The following is a 15297-nucleotide window of genomic DNA, read 5'->3' as shown; positions in this document are numbered from 1 at the left end:
CCATAATTTAAATCTCAAAAGTAATAAGGAAATGGAACTGCTTACGCCAACTTACCTCAGAAATATTCTGCTTTTATTGCTCAACACACATCGTTTCAAACACAAAAACATTTATGTCCAGGCACTATCTTCTTCATATTGAACTCTGTGTGACTTCCTTTCACCTGTAAAAGAAAATAAAATTTAGTTATTCCGTAAAAATCGTGAAAATTATCTAATCTGGAATTAATTAACAACTTCAGAAAGTTGTTTGAAAAATTGTGAGAGGAAAAATGTGATGGGAGAAACTACACTATGGGTCACACAGGGGCCTTAAAAGGTCTCAATACCTCAATTTTCGTATAATTTAGGAATTGTATTTTCATTTTCTGGTCACGAGCCAATTGATGGGAAAATGACAAAAAAAAAAAACAAAAAAAAAACAAGTCAACTTACCCAATACAGCATCTTGTTCAACGCTAGATAAATATTGAGCTGGAGAATTCAAATCGACCGAAAAACTTCCTGAAATCAAATAAGTAAAATAAATTTGAAATTAAAGGCGTTATCTAGGTACAGATTTGAATAGGTGCCTATCAAAAATATAATGCAAAAAAGTATAAGTTTTCGAGAAAAAAAATCGAAACATTGGAATTCGACATAGCTTTAAATACAAATTATACGATACTAGGGGGCTTCGCCCCCTAGGTCGCTCCGCGACCTCAACCCCCTGCTCGCGCACTCGCTTCGCTCGTGCTGCTCGCCCTGGCCCTCGCTCCGCTCAGGCTGGGGCTCGCTTTTTTGACAACTCAACTCATGCCCCTGCTCCTATATGCAAATCAGTTAAAATGTGTCAATAGCAAATTCTACTCTGGTTCTTAAGTACAATTTTTAAAAAATCAAATTTTTCAAGAAAAAAATTCTAGTTTGAACAATATTTCTAGGTATGAATTTCTAAAATGAATTAACGACATTTTTTCCCCTCAAAAAACGTACGTCTATATCCCAAGTATATAGAAACCCTACCAGTGGTGGCGTAGCTAAGAGAGGGACGTGACTTGAGCCATTAACCCCCCCTCCCACGTGTTAAAATTAGAAATATTGCATGCAATAATGAACCCTTTTTTTGTTTTTTGGGTACGTTTCTTTCAAAAAATTTCCGCTGTTACTTCACTTGAGCAGTAATTGCACCTTCATTTCCATTAAATTTTTATACATTACGAAGAGTTTTCATAAAATTACCTCCAATTCGATTTTTCATGCCTAAAAATCTGTTTTTGCTCTCCCCCCCCCCATTGAGGAAATTCTGGCTACACTGTATTGAACACTTCCCCTATCTTTACTTTTGACTTTTTCACAAACAATGTTCTATGTACTAAACATTTCAATTTGTGTTGTTAGAATAAAACTCCAACCCCAAGTGCAGAACCTCCTCTCCTCATTATTTTAACAGACACTACATTCCAGTTAAAAAAAATTCTACTCTCCGCAGCCCCAACCCACGGCTCACGCCTTGGTATTGGTAAACATGATGCATTATATTTTACGGACAATCACAGCTCGGGCCCTCGCGTTTTTTTGATTTTTTGGACCTTTAATTTCAAAATTTTTTTTTCAAAATATTATTTGACATATCTACAGGGAAAAAGGAATTGATTTAAAAAAAAATCACGAAAAAAGGTTCATTGGGAGAGGCTGGGCGATTGGAAGTATGTTTTTTTCCAAAGATCTTTTAATATATATAGATAGATATATGTAGGTGTAGGTACATTGTACATTTGTCTTCTGAGTTCTGATGCGAACAAAACTTTCATTTGGTGATCCTGGCTTTTGAAGTGGAAGAACCCAACTAAGCTGGCATGTACAAGTATTCGAATTATCGTCTAAAAGCTCGATCACAATTCAAAAAAAATATCAAAGATTCAGATACGATACTGACAATGACGAGACTATAACACGGCTGTAGCAATTGTTTCTGTATTGGAGGGGGGAGGGGGCGCATACATTCTCGACTTCGTTGTAACTTTGCAATTTTCAAAGAGCAAGCGTGTTTCGGAGAACTCAATTTCCACTCATTTTTACAATCGTGAAAAACAATCGCAGACGGGAAATTGAAAATGATTACCTAGCTAGGTACTCGTTCATATTTGATAACGTTTAGACGCTTATCGACGGTTGGAATTTTTATGCGATGCGTAGGTAGTCTATACTGGAAACTCAATCATCATCATTTAGATTTTCCCGCAATTTTCAGAAAAAATTCATAAAATCTTCAGTTGTACGGTGGAAAATAACGAATACCGATTAAAGCCACTCACGTTGCAAGAGATAAATTTACCTTCCTACATCAAACTCATCATTCAAGCTCTCACTGAGTTATTCGTGATTTATTCAACAGCGTTCAGTATGTGTTTAACGTGATGAAAATCGGTTGTTTTCAATTAATTTATACAACAGATTGCGATCCACTGTGAGTTTCAACATTGATGGTCAAAGGTATGTTAACTTACTATTTCAATTCTATTCAATATTGAGCAAATGATGAGTGGAGTGAAATGAAAATTTAGGCAAAAAGTAACCATGTATCAGCCAATATTGTTGCTACTAAAGCATTTTTGCGCTCTGTTCATTTGCTTTTTATGCGACGACGAGGCATGAATTGAAAAGTCATCTCGATCAGCGATCACGATTTTCAAACCATTTACTTAATAACTAGTGTTCATTTGATAACTTTTCAAAGCTTATCGACATTCAAATTAATCAGAACTTTTGCGCAAATAGATACTGAAAGCTGATTCCGACTAACTATCATCTCGATTTTTGTACGTATGTACCATGTTCATAAATACATCCGAAAAAACTGTTTCCGTAGCGGAAATCACAAATACCAACAAATCACAGCCACGTATATATTATGTGCATCGCACGATAGACTTGGATAGATTAAAATGCTGATTTTAGCTGGTATCATTTGTATGTTTTTCATTATGTTCTCAACAATGTAGTGAGTGTCTCACACTATTTAAATGAACAATTTTTAATTACTTTTGCAACAAATCTCTATGTACTGTACGCTGTCTCAGAGGTCAAAAGGAGTAAAAACTCGTATTTCAATTTTCATCCTCGGTCTTACCGTATTATATTCATCACAAGAAGAATGTCCAAAAGTAAGTAATTTTACAACTACCTATAGCAATAATTTATATTTTTCTCCGTATTTTGGAGTTTAGATAGATAGGTACCTAATTGAAGGACGGAAAAATTGCTGATTCGCATATTTAGACGACAAAAAACGTAAGTAACACTGCTACGAGGAAAGTACGAAGTAGGGTGTAATGTGAAGTGCCCTAATGTGTCCACCTCAAGGTTTTGAAAATTGTCATATTTTTTTTGCTGGAATGCAAGCATTTGAAATCTGCAAAAGCCCATAAGTGGCCACTTGAAAAATAAGGAATAAAATGTCAAGAAATTTACCTAGAAAGATGAGTTTTATTTTCGCAAACTTTTGCCCTCACTTCGCTCGGACCTATTTGCTTTTCTTTTATTTCCTAATTAAAATTTTTAATTAAGTACCTAATATTCAAATTTTAACCAAATATGTCAATGACCAAAACATTTCTTCCATTTTGAACGAAGATTGCGAAAAAGAATCATTTTTTTGGCCAATGATTGCCAAAAATTTGTGCTTTTCCCTGAAAGTACTCAGTCTTGCCTTTAGCTTAAAGTAGTCAAAATTCTCAGTTTTTTGCAAAAATTTCTAAAAAGTTTTTTTTTCTCAAAAATTGTTGCAAAATCGTTTCTATTGCTGAAAATCTTAGCTTTTTCGCAGTTGAAAAGGTTCGATTATTTTTTTACATAAAATTGCCATAATACATAATACAGGAGAATTGGGTGAAAAATCGCAATAAAAAAACATTTTTACCTCGCAAAGATTTTTTTGCGGGAAATCGTCGAGGGTGACCCCCCGAATAATTCTTAAGAGTTACCACCCCGTACCCCTCTTGCTAATTTTTTATGGGGGACTGTACCTCCCTGAAATGGGGTTTTCGCAGTTTTCTCTTCAGGGGTTGATTTTACGTCAAAAACAGTTCAGTACTTTTTTGTTCTACGTCAAATTTCCGATCTAGTGATATAATATTATCAACTGTCCTTCTACTCCGAAGGGAGGTGGGGCTAGAACCATTCAAATAAATGGGTTTTCCTAAAAAACACAAAAAAGCTATCGTCGCATAGGAGGGGTGAAATGGCTTCCGAGAGCGTTCGGGTTAATACTAGCATGGAAGGTGGGTACCATGGAGAAACTACCGTGTGAAAAATTTCAGATCCACGCCACCACCCCTTTTTGGGGAACCCCATTTTTTTGAAATTTCAATAACACTTTTCTCAGTCCCATTTCAACCGATTTTGAAAAGTTTTCTGGAAGTTATGTATATCCTTAGTAGGTATCCCCACAAAAAATTTCAACCCCCTCCCTTCATATTTACCCCTCAAAAAAGCGTTTTTTAAAAATTTTTTTATGCCTAATTAACAATGAAGATTGCGAGGTACGATTTTAGAAACGCGTTTTTTGGATGTATTTTTGGCCCCCAAACATCTTATACTATATTAGAAATTTTTACTTTGTTGCGCCGCGGCGAATACTTGGAATAATGTATCTTAGGGGGGGGGGGGTGAGTGGTGAAATGGGAATATTGGGAAAAATAACTATTAATGAGTAAAGGGTATCGTTTTCATATGATTTGATACCGCTGAGCACGAATATGACCTCAGATTTTCTGCTACACTCACCCATTCTTCTCCAAAGCCCCTCAGCCCCCCCAATTTTCACAATTTTTGAAATGAAGTTATTTCGATGACATTGGTGTCGTTTTCATATGATTCGATACCACTGAGCACGAATATGACCTCAGATTGTCAGAAAACAATCATTTTTGTTAAAATTGTCGGTCTCGTTTTATTTTCCAAAAATTGCCTTTTTCATCAGAGATTGCCAAAATACTTGTGTAGGTAATAGGTAGCCTATGTACTTTGCTGCCAAAAAATTATCAAAAAAGTCTCGATTTTTCATTAGAAAGTTTCGAAATAGTTGAATAACTTTTCAAAATGAAATACATTTCAATTTGTAATACGTATATACTTATTCTTTTTTTTGTGATTTTTATTCTGTATTAAAATTTTTTTGTCACTTTTTTGGCTACTTTTGAATTACTTTTTGGTTACTTTTTCGAGCTTTTTCAGTTACAAAATTACTTTTTTGAGGGGAAAAATCGAGTACATAAATGAACCAAACTTGATGTGAGTTCTACATCAATTGGCAGAATTGTCATTACATCATTTATTCATTTCATCATAAAAACTCTTCATATTATTCGAAAAAATTGGCATTCTTTTCTCATTTCAGTCGGCAAATCTTCAATCAGAACTCCGCCACCTAAAAAAAATCCAGTTTTTTTCTCGTCAAATTGATTAATTTTCTCAAAAGTGAATAAAAGAATGTTAAAAAACAACTGAGAAAACTAGCAGTGTGCGTAGTCTATTTTGTTACGAAAGTACAACCAAATTTCAAAAAAAACAAGCCAATTTTGGATTTCGAAAGCAGAACGAGATTTTGATTTTGATAGCAAAACGAGATTTTGAAAAAAAACTACGCGAATTTGAAAAATAAGGCACGACACAGTTTTGGAAAAAAGCACTACACAATTTTGAAAAAAAACACTACACAACTTTGAAAAATAAGCACAATGCGATTTCAAAAATAAGCACAACGCGATTTCCAAAAAAAGCACAACGCAATTCAAAAAAAAGCATAACTCGAATTTGAAAAAAAGCACAACGCAACTTTTAAAAAAAATCACTACACGATTTCAAAAAAAAGCACTAGGTACATGATTTTGAAAAAAAGCACAACGCGATTTTGAAAAAAAGCACAACGCAAATCTGCAAAAGAAGCACAACGCGATTTCGAAAAAAAGCACAACGCAAATCTGCAAAAAAAAAGCACTGCGCGAATTTGAAAAAAAGCACCACACAATTTTGAAAAAAAGCACAATGCGATTTTGAAAAAAAGCACAACGTAATTTCAAAAAGAAGCACAACGCGAATTTAAAAAAAAACGCAACGCAATTTCAAAAACTAAAACGCAACTTCCAAAAAAAAGCACTCGTGATTTTGAAAAAAAGCACAACGTGATTTTTTTTTAAAAAACAATGCAAATTTTAAAACGAGATCTTAAAAAAAAAGCACAACGCAATTTCAAAAAAAAGCACAACGCGATTCCAAAAAAAAGCACTACACAATTTTGAAAAAAAAAACAATACGATATCGAAAAAAAGCACAAGGCGATTTCGAAAAAAAGCACAAAGCAAATTTGCAAAAAAAAGCACAGCGCGAATTTGAAAAAAAGCATTTTAAAAAAAAGCACTACACAATTTTAAAAAAAAACACAACGAGATATCGAAAAAAAAAACAACGCGATTTCGAAAAGAAGCGCAACGCAATTTAGAAAAAAAGCACAAAGCAAATTTGCAAAAAAAAATCTCAGCGCAAAATTGAAAAAGCACAGCGTGAAATTGAAAAAAAGCACCATATGATTTTGAAAAAAAGTACTACACAATTTTGAAAAAAAGCACAACGCGATATCAAAAAAAAGCACAACGCGATTTCGAAAAAAAGCACAACGCAAATTTGCAAGAAAAAAGCACACCGCAATTTTGAAAAAAAGCACTATGCAAATTACGCAATTTCAAAAAACACAACGCGAATTTTTAAAAAAAACACAACGCGATTTTAAAAAAAAGGACAACGCTAATTCAAAAAAATTCAAGATTTTAAAAAATAAAGCACAATGCGAATTTGAAAAAAATTCACAACACTATTTCAAAAAAAAAAATGCACAACACAATTTTGAAAAAAAGCACCACACGATTTTGAAAAAAAGCACAACGCAATTTCAAAAATAAACACGCAATTTCAAAAAAAGCACAACGCAAATTTTCAAAAAAAAAGCATCACATGATTTTTAAAAAAAGCACTACAGGATTTTGAAAAAAAGCACAATGTGATTATGAAAAAAAAAACACTAAGCAATTTCAAAAAGAAGCACAACGCTAATTTAAAAAAAAACCGCACGGCAATTTCAAAAATGAAAACACAACTTCCAAAAAAAGGCACAACGCAATTTTGAAAAAAGCACAACACGATTTTTAAAAAAAAGCACAACGCAAATTCAAAAATAAAACAAAATTTCAAAAAAAAGCACAACGCGATTTTGAAAAGAAAGCACAACGGAATTTCAAAAAAAAGGCACAATACAAATTTGAATAAAAGCACTCTTGTTTTTGAAAAAAACCACCACACAATTTTAAAAAAAAGCACAATGCAATTTCAAAAATGAAAACGCGATTTCAAAAAAAAGCACAACGCAAATTTGCAAAAAAAAGCACAGCGTAAATTTGAAAAAAAGCACATGGATTTTTAAAAAAAGCACTACACAATTTTGAAAAAAAAACACTAAGTACACGATTTTGAAAAAAAGCACAACGCGATTTTTAAAAAAAAGCACCACGCAAATTCAAAAATAAAGCGAGATTTAAAAAAAAAGCACAATACGATTCCAAAAAAAATGCACAGCACAAATTTGAAAAAAAGCACTGCATGATTTTGAAAAAAAGCACTACATACATGATTTCAAAAAAAATGCACAACACGAATTTGAAAAAAGTACTGCACGTTTTTGAAAAAAAGCACAAAGTAATTCCGAATACACTATGCTTTTCTGAAAGCTCCAGTGGACAATGTGATATATCTCGAAAAAAGCACTGAGAGACCCTCTTGGGAGCACATGCAAAATCACGAATGACTGCAGGTGGGATTCGATTCAGAAAGGGTAACCAGAACCACCTGCTTTCATTGTCTAGGTACTGAACTTGAGTGAATGAAACACCTGCAGGTGTTTAAAATAATAACCAAATTCATTTGAAATTGAACAATGGGAAAGATAACACTGCAGATAAGAAAATTTATGAGCCCCGCAGTGTTACATTTTAAAACTGATGTCCGCTTCGCTTTGATAAAAAGCAATGCCGACCCCATGTGGTGTTATATTTATCAAAGCGATGCCGACATCAGTTTTAAAATGTAACACTGCGGGGGTCATAATTCATAAATTTTCTTATCTGCAGTGTTATCTTTCCCATTGTTCAATTTCAAACGAATTTGGTTATTATTTTAAACACCTGCAGGTGTTTCATTTACATAAGTTCAGTACCTAAACAATGAAAGCAGGTGGTTCTGGTTACTCTTTCTGAATCTGTAACACAGCAGGGGGTTAAAATATTTTTTACACCCCCTGCTGTGTTACATACAGTCGGCATTGCTTTTGATATGGCCCCTTTTTCCCTTTTTATTCTTTTTTAGGTGATAATTTTCGTAATTAATTGCAATTACTCGAGGAGCTACTTGAGTAATTGAAATTATAATTACGGCGTTGAATGCCTCATGTTAAGGCGCATATACATAATATGGAAATTTCAAAAAAATTGGTCCATTCATCTAAGAGAACATTCGTTCCAAAGAATTTTTCCACTTTCAGACTGAAACTAATAGTGTGCTACGCACACTAAAAACACCAGGAGGAATATTTTTATTGGGGGGGGGGCGTTAAAGTTTTAGGGCCCCATTCGGTGCCTCTGCCAAGGGCCTTCAACCGAGTCAGTCCGCGCGCCTGGCATTAAGAGCTCAGCAGAAATTTGGCCATTTTCAAAAGTCCACGTGACACAGACCAGTGTCTCGCGAATTAGTGTTCCGATGAACTTCCGACAGAAAAATCGCATCTACGTCAAAATTGGTTCTAATGCCATGTACATGAATATTTTCTTTGTTTTCAGATATTATCGAAACAAAATCTTTATAACTTGAGGGGAAAACAATGGAGAAGTAAATGAAACATTGAGGAAATACATTATGATCATAATGCGTATTCGTCAATTCTTTCCCACTGTTTTTGCTTTTACATTAATATTGTACATACACATAAACCACTCAGATGCACAATCCGAGGAAGATATCGTGACAGTGTTTCCTCCTGCTAAAAGGGGTCCATTTGGCCATTTGGCAGTAGACAAGTATGGAAGATGGATATATATAGCTGAACCAGGATATCTTCATCAATTATCATCAGACATGAAGTTGCAAGTTAAATATACCATTAAGGAACTAGCTGATTTTTCTAATTGTACAACTTACAGTTGTTTGAGCGAATTGTATGGAAATACGAGTATCAGTGATTATAACCAAATATTAGCATTGGACTATCAGAACCAGCAATTGATATCGTGCGGTACTTTTTACTCAGGTATATGTCACGCTCATGACATGAGTAATATATCGAAAATTTTGGCAACCAAGTTTGAACCAGTCGTACACTCTGACCACAAGAACCCGGCTGTAGCCTTCACGGCATCCGCACCTAGTTCATTACACACCTCGTTAATACCATTGTCCACACTATATGTCGGCTATGTTGAAAACTATACTGTTCAAGTACAGATCAGAAATCTAGGACAAACACATTTTTTGTCAGAACTAAGAGAAAATTCTACCTTCAATTCGATAAACAATACAATATGCGGTCATGGTTCCAGATTCATTACGGGTTTCAGTTTTCAAAACAGTAGCTACTTTCTCACTACAAATGTCCAAATTCCATCTACTGTGTTAAATGATACAACTGCTGGACTGCTCTGGGGAGCAGGATACCTAAGCAAGATAGATCATGAACAGGAAAAAGATTTATATAGCGGTGTTTTCATAACTTGCAATTCTAGCATACAACATTCAGCTGAACTTCAAATCAGGCAGGCTTATATCTACAAGTATGTGAACAAATCAAACTCTGCATCAGAAACAGATTTACTTGAAGTGAAGGAAACATTTATGTTCACACTTTCCACTATGTTTGTAGAAGGACGATATGCGGGTTATGTAGTATGTAAATATGGTATGAATAACATACATTTTACTTCCCAAAGGAACCAAATACTCAACGAAGATCTCATATTTTTCCACGAGGGTCCGCCAGAAGTAACAGCTATGGCAGTCACATTTGTTAACAACCACATTGTCCTGTTCCTTGGTACAGAAACCGGACATCTGATGAAAGTATCGATTGAAGGAATTCATTCACCCAATGCTGGCACGGCAAATTACTACTCAGATATCACAATTCGTGAGGGATGTCCTGTAAATTCTGATTTGCTGCCTAATTTCGAAAAAAAATTATATGTAATGACTTCAGATAATATCGTGGGAGTCTACATGAGCATTTGTTACATATACAACACATTATATGAATGTTTGCGCACACAAGATCCTCATTGCGGCTGGTGTTTTGCTAAAAATAGATGTTGTTTGATATCAGAATGTACTGATGAACAAAACAGCATCGCATGGATGTCGTATGATATCTATAAACACACGAACACATCTTCAATTTCAAAGAACAAATTTTTACAATCAGCAGAATGGAATGAGACTGTCAGTTTCATAGAATCACATCCTTTTGATAACCTCACAATGAAATGTAGCAAATATGAGACGTGTTCGGCGTGTGTAAATTCAAGTTATCCATGTAAGTGGCATGTGAATGATCACAGGTGTACCGATGAAACAGTCTGGAGCAGTGAGGACATAGTAATAGGGGCTACTTTAGATCAGATTCAGTCTAAAATTCGGAATAACCTATTCTACCACAAATTTATAAGAGATGAGTATTTTTGTCCCCAGTTCTTCCCCACAAAACATTACAAACCAGAAATTCTCATAAATGCTGAGACAGAATGGAAAGGAAGCATCACAATTGGGTATAGAATCCCAACAGATTTCCCAAATGAAACATTTATATGTGAATTTCACATAGAAGGAAATAAGACGATACAATATGCAACTTCGCTCGCTTCAAGGTCTAATTTACCCAATACAGGTATTTCAGAAGGTGAAATTGAATGTGAGAATGTAATACTTACATATGCTGATCAAAAGCCAAACATAACTGTCCAATTGTCAATCTTATGGAATGGATCAAAACATCTTGATAACCCCGAAAATATAAGCGCAACCTTATATAAATGCCTATACATGGGAAATCAGTGTAAAGCATGTGTGAGTCTGCAATATTGCAAATGGAATTCAGAAGCTAAACAATGTGAACACAATACGATTAACAATGACTGGTGGTATAAGAATGCTAAAATGGAACAATGTCAAGATCCAACCATCTCTTTCTTTACACCACAACTAGGACCTTGGGAAGGTGGAACTAGAATATCAATCCATATTAGCAACTTGGGTAATGCATTACCATTGTCTTGGAACATTACAGTAGGTGACACCGCCTGCACTGCACATTCACAACCAACTGACATTAGAACAGAACCATTAATCTGTGTAGTGGATCGATGTAATTCAACATTTCACAATTGTAGTGGACCAATTAAACTTATTGCAGAAGATTTACTTTTGACATCAAATACTACCTTCCAATTTGTTGATCCTAAAATCAATTACATCTCTCCAACAAGTGGATCGACAAGTGGTGGCACTGAGTTAACAATTAATGGCGAATGTTTGAACGCTGGTAATATAATTGAAGTTTATATAGGTGATTTGGAATGTGTCGTATTTGAACGTTATTCAAAGCAACTGAAATGCTTGACAGGTCCATCTAAATTGTCCTTCAAAACTCTTGTCAATATACAGTTTGACGGGCATACTCGAACATCTGAACAAGTTTATGAATATGATGAAAATTTAGAAGCAGATGAAAACATTCAAACAATACCTAGAGGCGTTCCAACAGGCGGACTGAATACAACAATAAAATTTGATATATCTATTCGAAAGAACATCACAAAACTGCAAGAAATCTTATTCTACATTCATGATGAAGAGAACGCAAAGATATATGACAGCAAATGTGAAATATCTAACATTTCCCTGATTTGCCCAATACCAAACATTGATCTTAACAGTAATTTTCTTGATGAAAAGAAACCCAAACATATGGATTATGGTTTCAAAATAAACCCTTCGAATGGAGAAAACATGGACGATTTCCAGATTACAAAAAAATACCCCAAGTTTCTACTTTACCCAGATTCAGTTCGTGATCTTTTACAAGGAAAAATCGTTAAACAACAAACTACATCAATCATAGTCAAATGGTTATTAGAAAACATCTGCTTGTTCATAGTAGGGTTAGTGATTCTCATTGTACTCATAATTACAATATCAATCATGTATTGGAGAAAATCCACTGCAAGGGTAAGAAAAATGCAAAAACAGATAAATGTAATGGGAATGGAAATGATAGCGGTGTCACAATTGGTTAAAAGAGTAGTAATTGAAAAAAAATTGGAACTGGATGAAAATTTATCACAAATGCTTGTAAGTATCTTCTCATTGTTTTTAGTTAGTAATGTTGACATGTATGTAGGTACTTTATCAATATTTTACTGATATCATGTACAAGTATTGACATTTTTAGTATCCATACTTTTTGGTATTGATACTAAGATCAACACATGAATGTCTTGTGCTTATTATAGAAATTACCAAATGTCAACATCACATATGAATCCTACTATACATCAGATGCCAATCAAACAACACCAACGATTGATTATGAGATACCACTAGATGAAAAGTGGGAAGTTCCAAGAGGAAACGTTGTTCTTGGGAACTTTCTAGGAGAAGGAGAATTCGGAAGTGTTGTCAAAGGAAATGTTTCGGGCCTCTCACAACAAGATGATGACACAACAGTAGCAGTAAAGATGTTGAAAAGTATACTTGCACATTTTTTACATTTTTTTGAAGGGGGGAGGGGGGATAATTTAGTGACTGAAAGCATAAAAAAATATGTTGCGTTGTTGCCATACAAATTACACAGTAAAACAATAAAATCAAATTCTTGAGGTTCCGCAAAATTTTAGAGAAAAAAAGTTGTTTGAGTGATTACAAAGTTTGGAAAAGTCGCCAAGGGTTGCTTGAAGTGATACAAATTATTCAATTGAATAACAAAATGACAGATGCGATGCCTGCTTTCTTATTTTAAAAAATTGCATAGTCCTCATAAATCAGATTTACACTCCCAATGTTGCAGGTAACTACAAAGACACAGACTTGGTCAACTTGGTGATGGAAATGGAATTGATGAAACTTATTGGCAGACACGACAATGTACTTGGTCTACTCGGATGTTGTACACTTGATGGGCCATTGTACATTATCACCGAATACTCTCCACATGGGAATTTACTCGATTTTCTTAGGAATCGCCATCTCTCTTCCAAACCCAAGGAAATTTCAATTGATGACTTGTCTGAAAAACGTTTAGTCACATTTGCACTACAAATAGCAACAGGCATGGAGTATTTAGCTTCCATAAACGTAAGTTTTTTCATAAAGTTGACAATGCACCTGTTAAGAAGTTGTACTAGAATAATATTCAAAACCCAGAGTCATTCAGTAGCCAACTATTCTTATATAAAAAACTAAGTACATAATCGATTCCATAGTGTATCCATAGAGACCTAGCAGCTCGAAATATCTTAATATATGATGATTATATCTTGAAAATCGCCGATTTTGGATTAGCCAGAGATACTGGACATGCTGAATACTACAAACAAAAAACCAATGGAAGATTCCCAGTCAAGTGGATGGCACCAGAAGCTTTAACACACAGACGTTACACAACTCAATCTGATGTGTAAGTTCAAAACTTATCTACAATAGTTTTCATTAACTGTCATCTAATTCATCTTTCATGAACACATAACTTGACAGATGGTCATATGGCATACTGCTGTGGGAAATGATGACTTTTGGTGCTGTCCCATACTCGTCATACAATGATGTAGACAAATTGCTGATAGATATTGAAGAAGGCTATCGTATGATGAAACCCAAAAATTGTTCAACAACAATGTAAACCCTAATTTTAACCCAAATGTGTTCTTATTTCATAACCTCGTTGATAAATATTAATTACTTACCTACACTTCGTAACTATTTCTAAAATAGATACTCCCTAATGATGAAATGCTGGAATTATTTACCTGAAGAACGACCAGACTTTACAACAATCATTGAAGATTTGAATGTCATTCTGGCAAATGATGACGCAGTAAGTGAGCACTTGTTCATTCACCATTGTGATGCATTTTACCACATTTTAGTTCATGTGTTTGGAAATTAATGATACTAGATAGCAGAACAACCTGATCCTTATTACTTACATGTTATCACCGAACCCAGTCAAATGGAAAATGAAACTGATAGTCTGTTGGAGAAGTCTACTTGATGACACGAGGGAGGACTGTAATTTTATAATTTTATGATCGCCATTACTGATGGCTAGGTAGTTAGCTTCATTCATTGAATATTATTCTATCTACTTGCACATTTACCTACCTAATAATTAATTCATTTTTATTATACTTAGTCAATTAATATACATACTTAGATGTACTCATATTATGGATGTATGCTTCATTAGTACATTATGGATAAATATGTATGTAATGTACGTACCTAATGAATATTTTCTGCACTTTTTTTTTTGAATTGAATGTATATACCTATTTATGTAATAAGGAAATAGAACAGTACCTATACATACGCCAACTTACCTAAGAAATACTGTATTTTGCTCAACACACAATATTGTTTCAAAAAAATCTGGTACAATATTGTCTGCAGTTCTGCAACTACGTAATAAGAGAATCTCTCGAGGTATCCGCCTCAAATTCGAATGATTAAGTAATTTTCGGATAGGACATGTCCTGAAATAGGTACCCCAAAACAAGATTTCAGATTCTCGAGTTGATATTATTTTGCTCATTTTTGAAAATCTATAGTGTCTGAAATCAACTATAATACATTTTCGGCGATTTATGCATTTAAAAAAAAAAAAAATTCAGTTCTGAAATTAATTACCAACTTCTGAAAATTGGCCGAAAATTCCGAGAGGAAAAATGTAATCGGGCAACTACAGCATGAGTCCCACAGGGGTCTTCAAAGATCTGAAAATCTCGATTCTCGGCCAAGTTTTGGACCCAACATTCTCGAAAATCTACGAGTACTTGAAATTCTAGGATTCGAAAACACCAAACCATAATTAATTTATGTATTATCATTGCATCAACTAGAAAATATTTTCGTTCATTAAAAAGAGTAAGTACCCATACAAAAAAAAATGTACTTACCCATCTGATAACATATCACGTAAAAAATCGTGAAGGACAGTGATACGAGTACATT

At 34.3% G+C, this 15297-nt stretch overlaps 1 protein-coding gene and 1 long non-coding RNA gene across 4 annotated transcripts in view; one reads left to right on the top strand and one right to left on the bottom strand.

Annotated features, from left to right (window-relative positions):
* LOC135838325 (uncharacterized) overlaps positions 1–15297 on the bottom strand; it is a 345767-nt gene that overhangs the window by 45052 nt on the left and 285418 nt on the right. For both annotated transcript variants that reach the window (XR_010557381.1, XR_010557386.1), the window contains exons 10-11: positions 436–504; positions 56–164 (exon numbers count right to left, since the gene is read on the bottom strand). This is a non-coding gene — a long non-coding RNA (uncharacterized LOC135838325). The remainder of the gene's footprint in view (positions 1–55; positions 165–435; positions 505–15297) is intronic.
* On the top strand, positions 2247–14581 carry LOC135838123 (plexin-A3-like). Of its 2 annotated transcripts, XM_065353709.1 has the most exons (9): positions 2247–2475; positions 2761–3146; positions 8865–12420; positions 12582–12816; positions 13136–13422; positions 13551–13744; positions 13822–13962; positions 14059–14161; positions 14243–14581. In XM_065353709.1, exons 3-9 carry the CDS (start codon positions 8941–8943, stop codon positions 14336–14338), a joined length of 4536 nt encoding a protein of 1511 aa, XP_065209781.1. In that variant the 5' UTR covers positions 2247–2475; positions 2761–3146; positions 8865–8940; the 3' UTR covers positions 14339–14581. The 2 variants fall into 2 exon arrangements, with proteins under 2 accessions (XP_065209781.1, XP_065209789.1); XM_065353717.1 differs by having other exon boundaries at positions 2247–3146.

Source organism: Planococcus citri, chromosome 1 (genome assembly GCF_950023065.1).
Source record: "Planococcus citri chromosome 1, ihPlaCitr1.1, whole genome shotgun sequence".
Classification (NCBI taxonomy): domain Eukaryota; kingdom Metazoa; phylum Arthropoda; class Insecta; order Hemiptera; family Pseudococcidae; genus Planococcus; species Planococcus citri.
Note: the sequence above shows the minus strand (reverse complement) of the source record. Positions and strands in the feature narration are given on the sequence as shown.

Coding starts and splice junctions, on each gene's coding strand:
- LOC135838123 (XM_065353709.1), top strand. CDS start 8,941: ATGATCATAATGCGTATTCGTCAATTCTTTCCCACTGTTTTTGCTTTT. Junction 12,421..12,581: donor AAAATTTATCACAAATGCTT/GTAAGTATCTTC, acceptor TGCTTATTATAG/AAATTACCAAATGTCAACAT. Junction 12,817..13,135: donor AGCAGTAAAGATGTTGAAAA/GTATACTTGCAC, acceptor CCAATGTTGCAG/GTAACTACAAAGACACAGAC.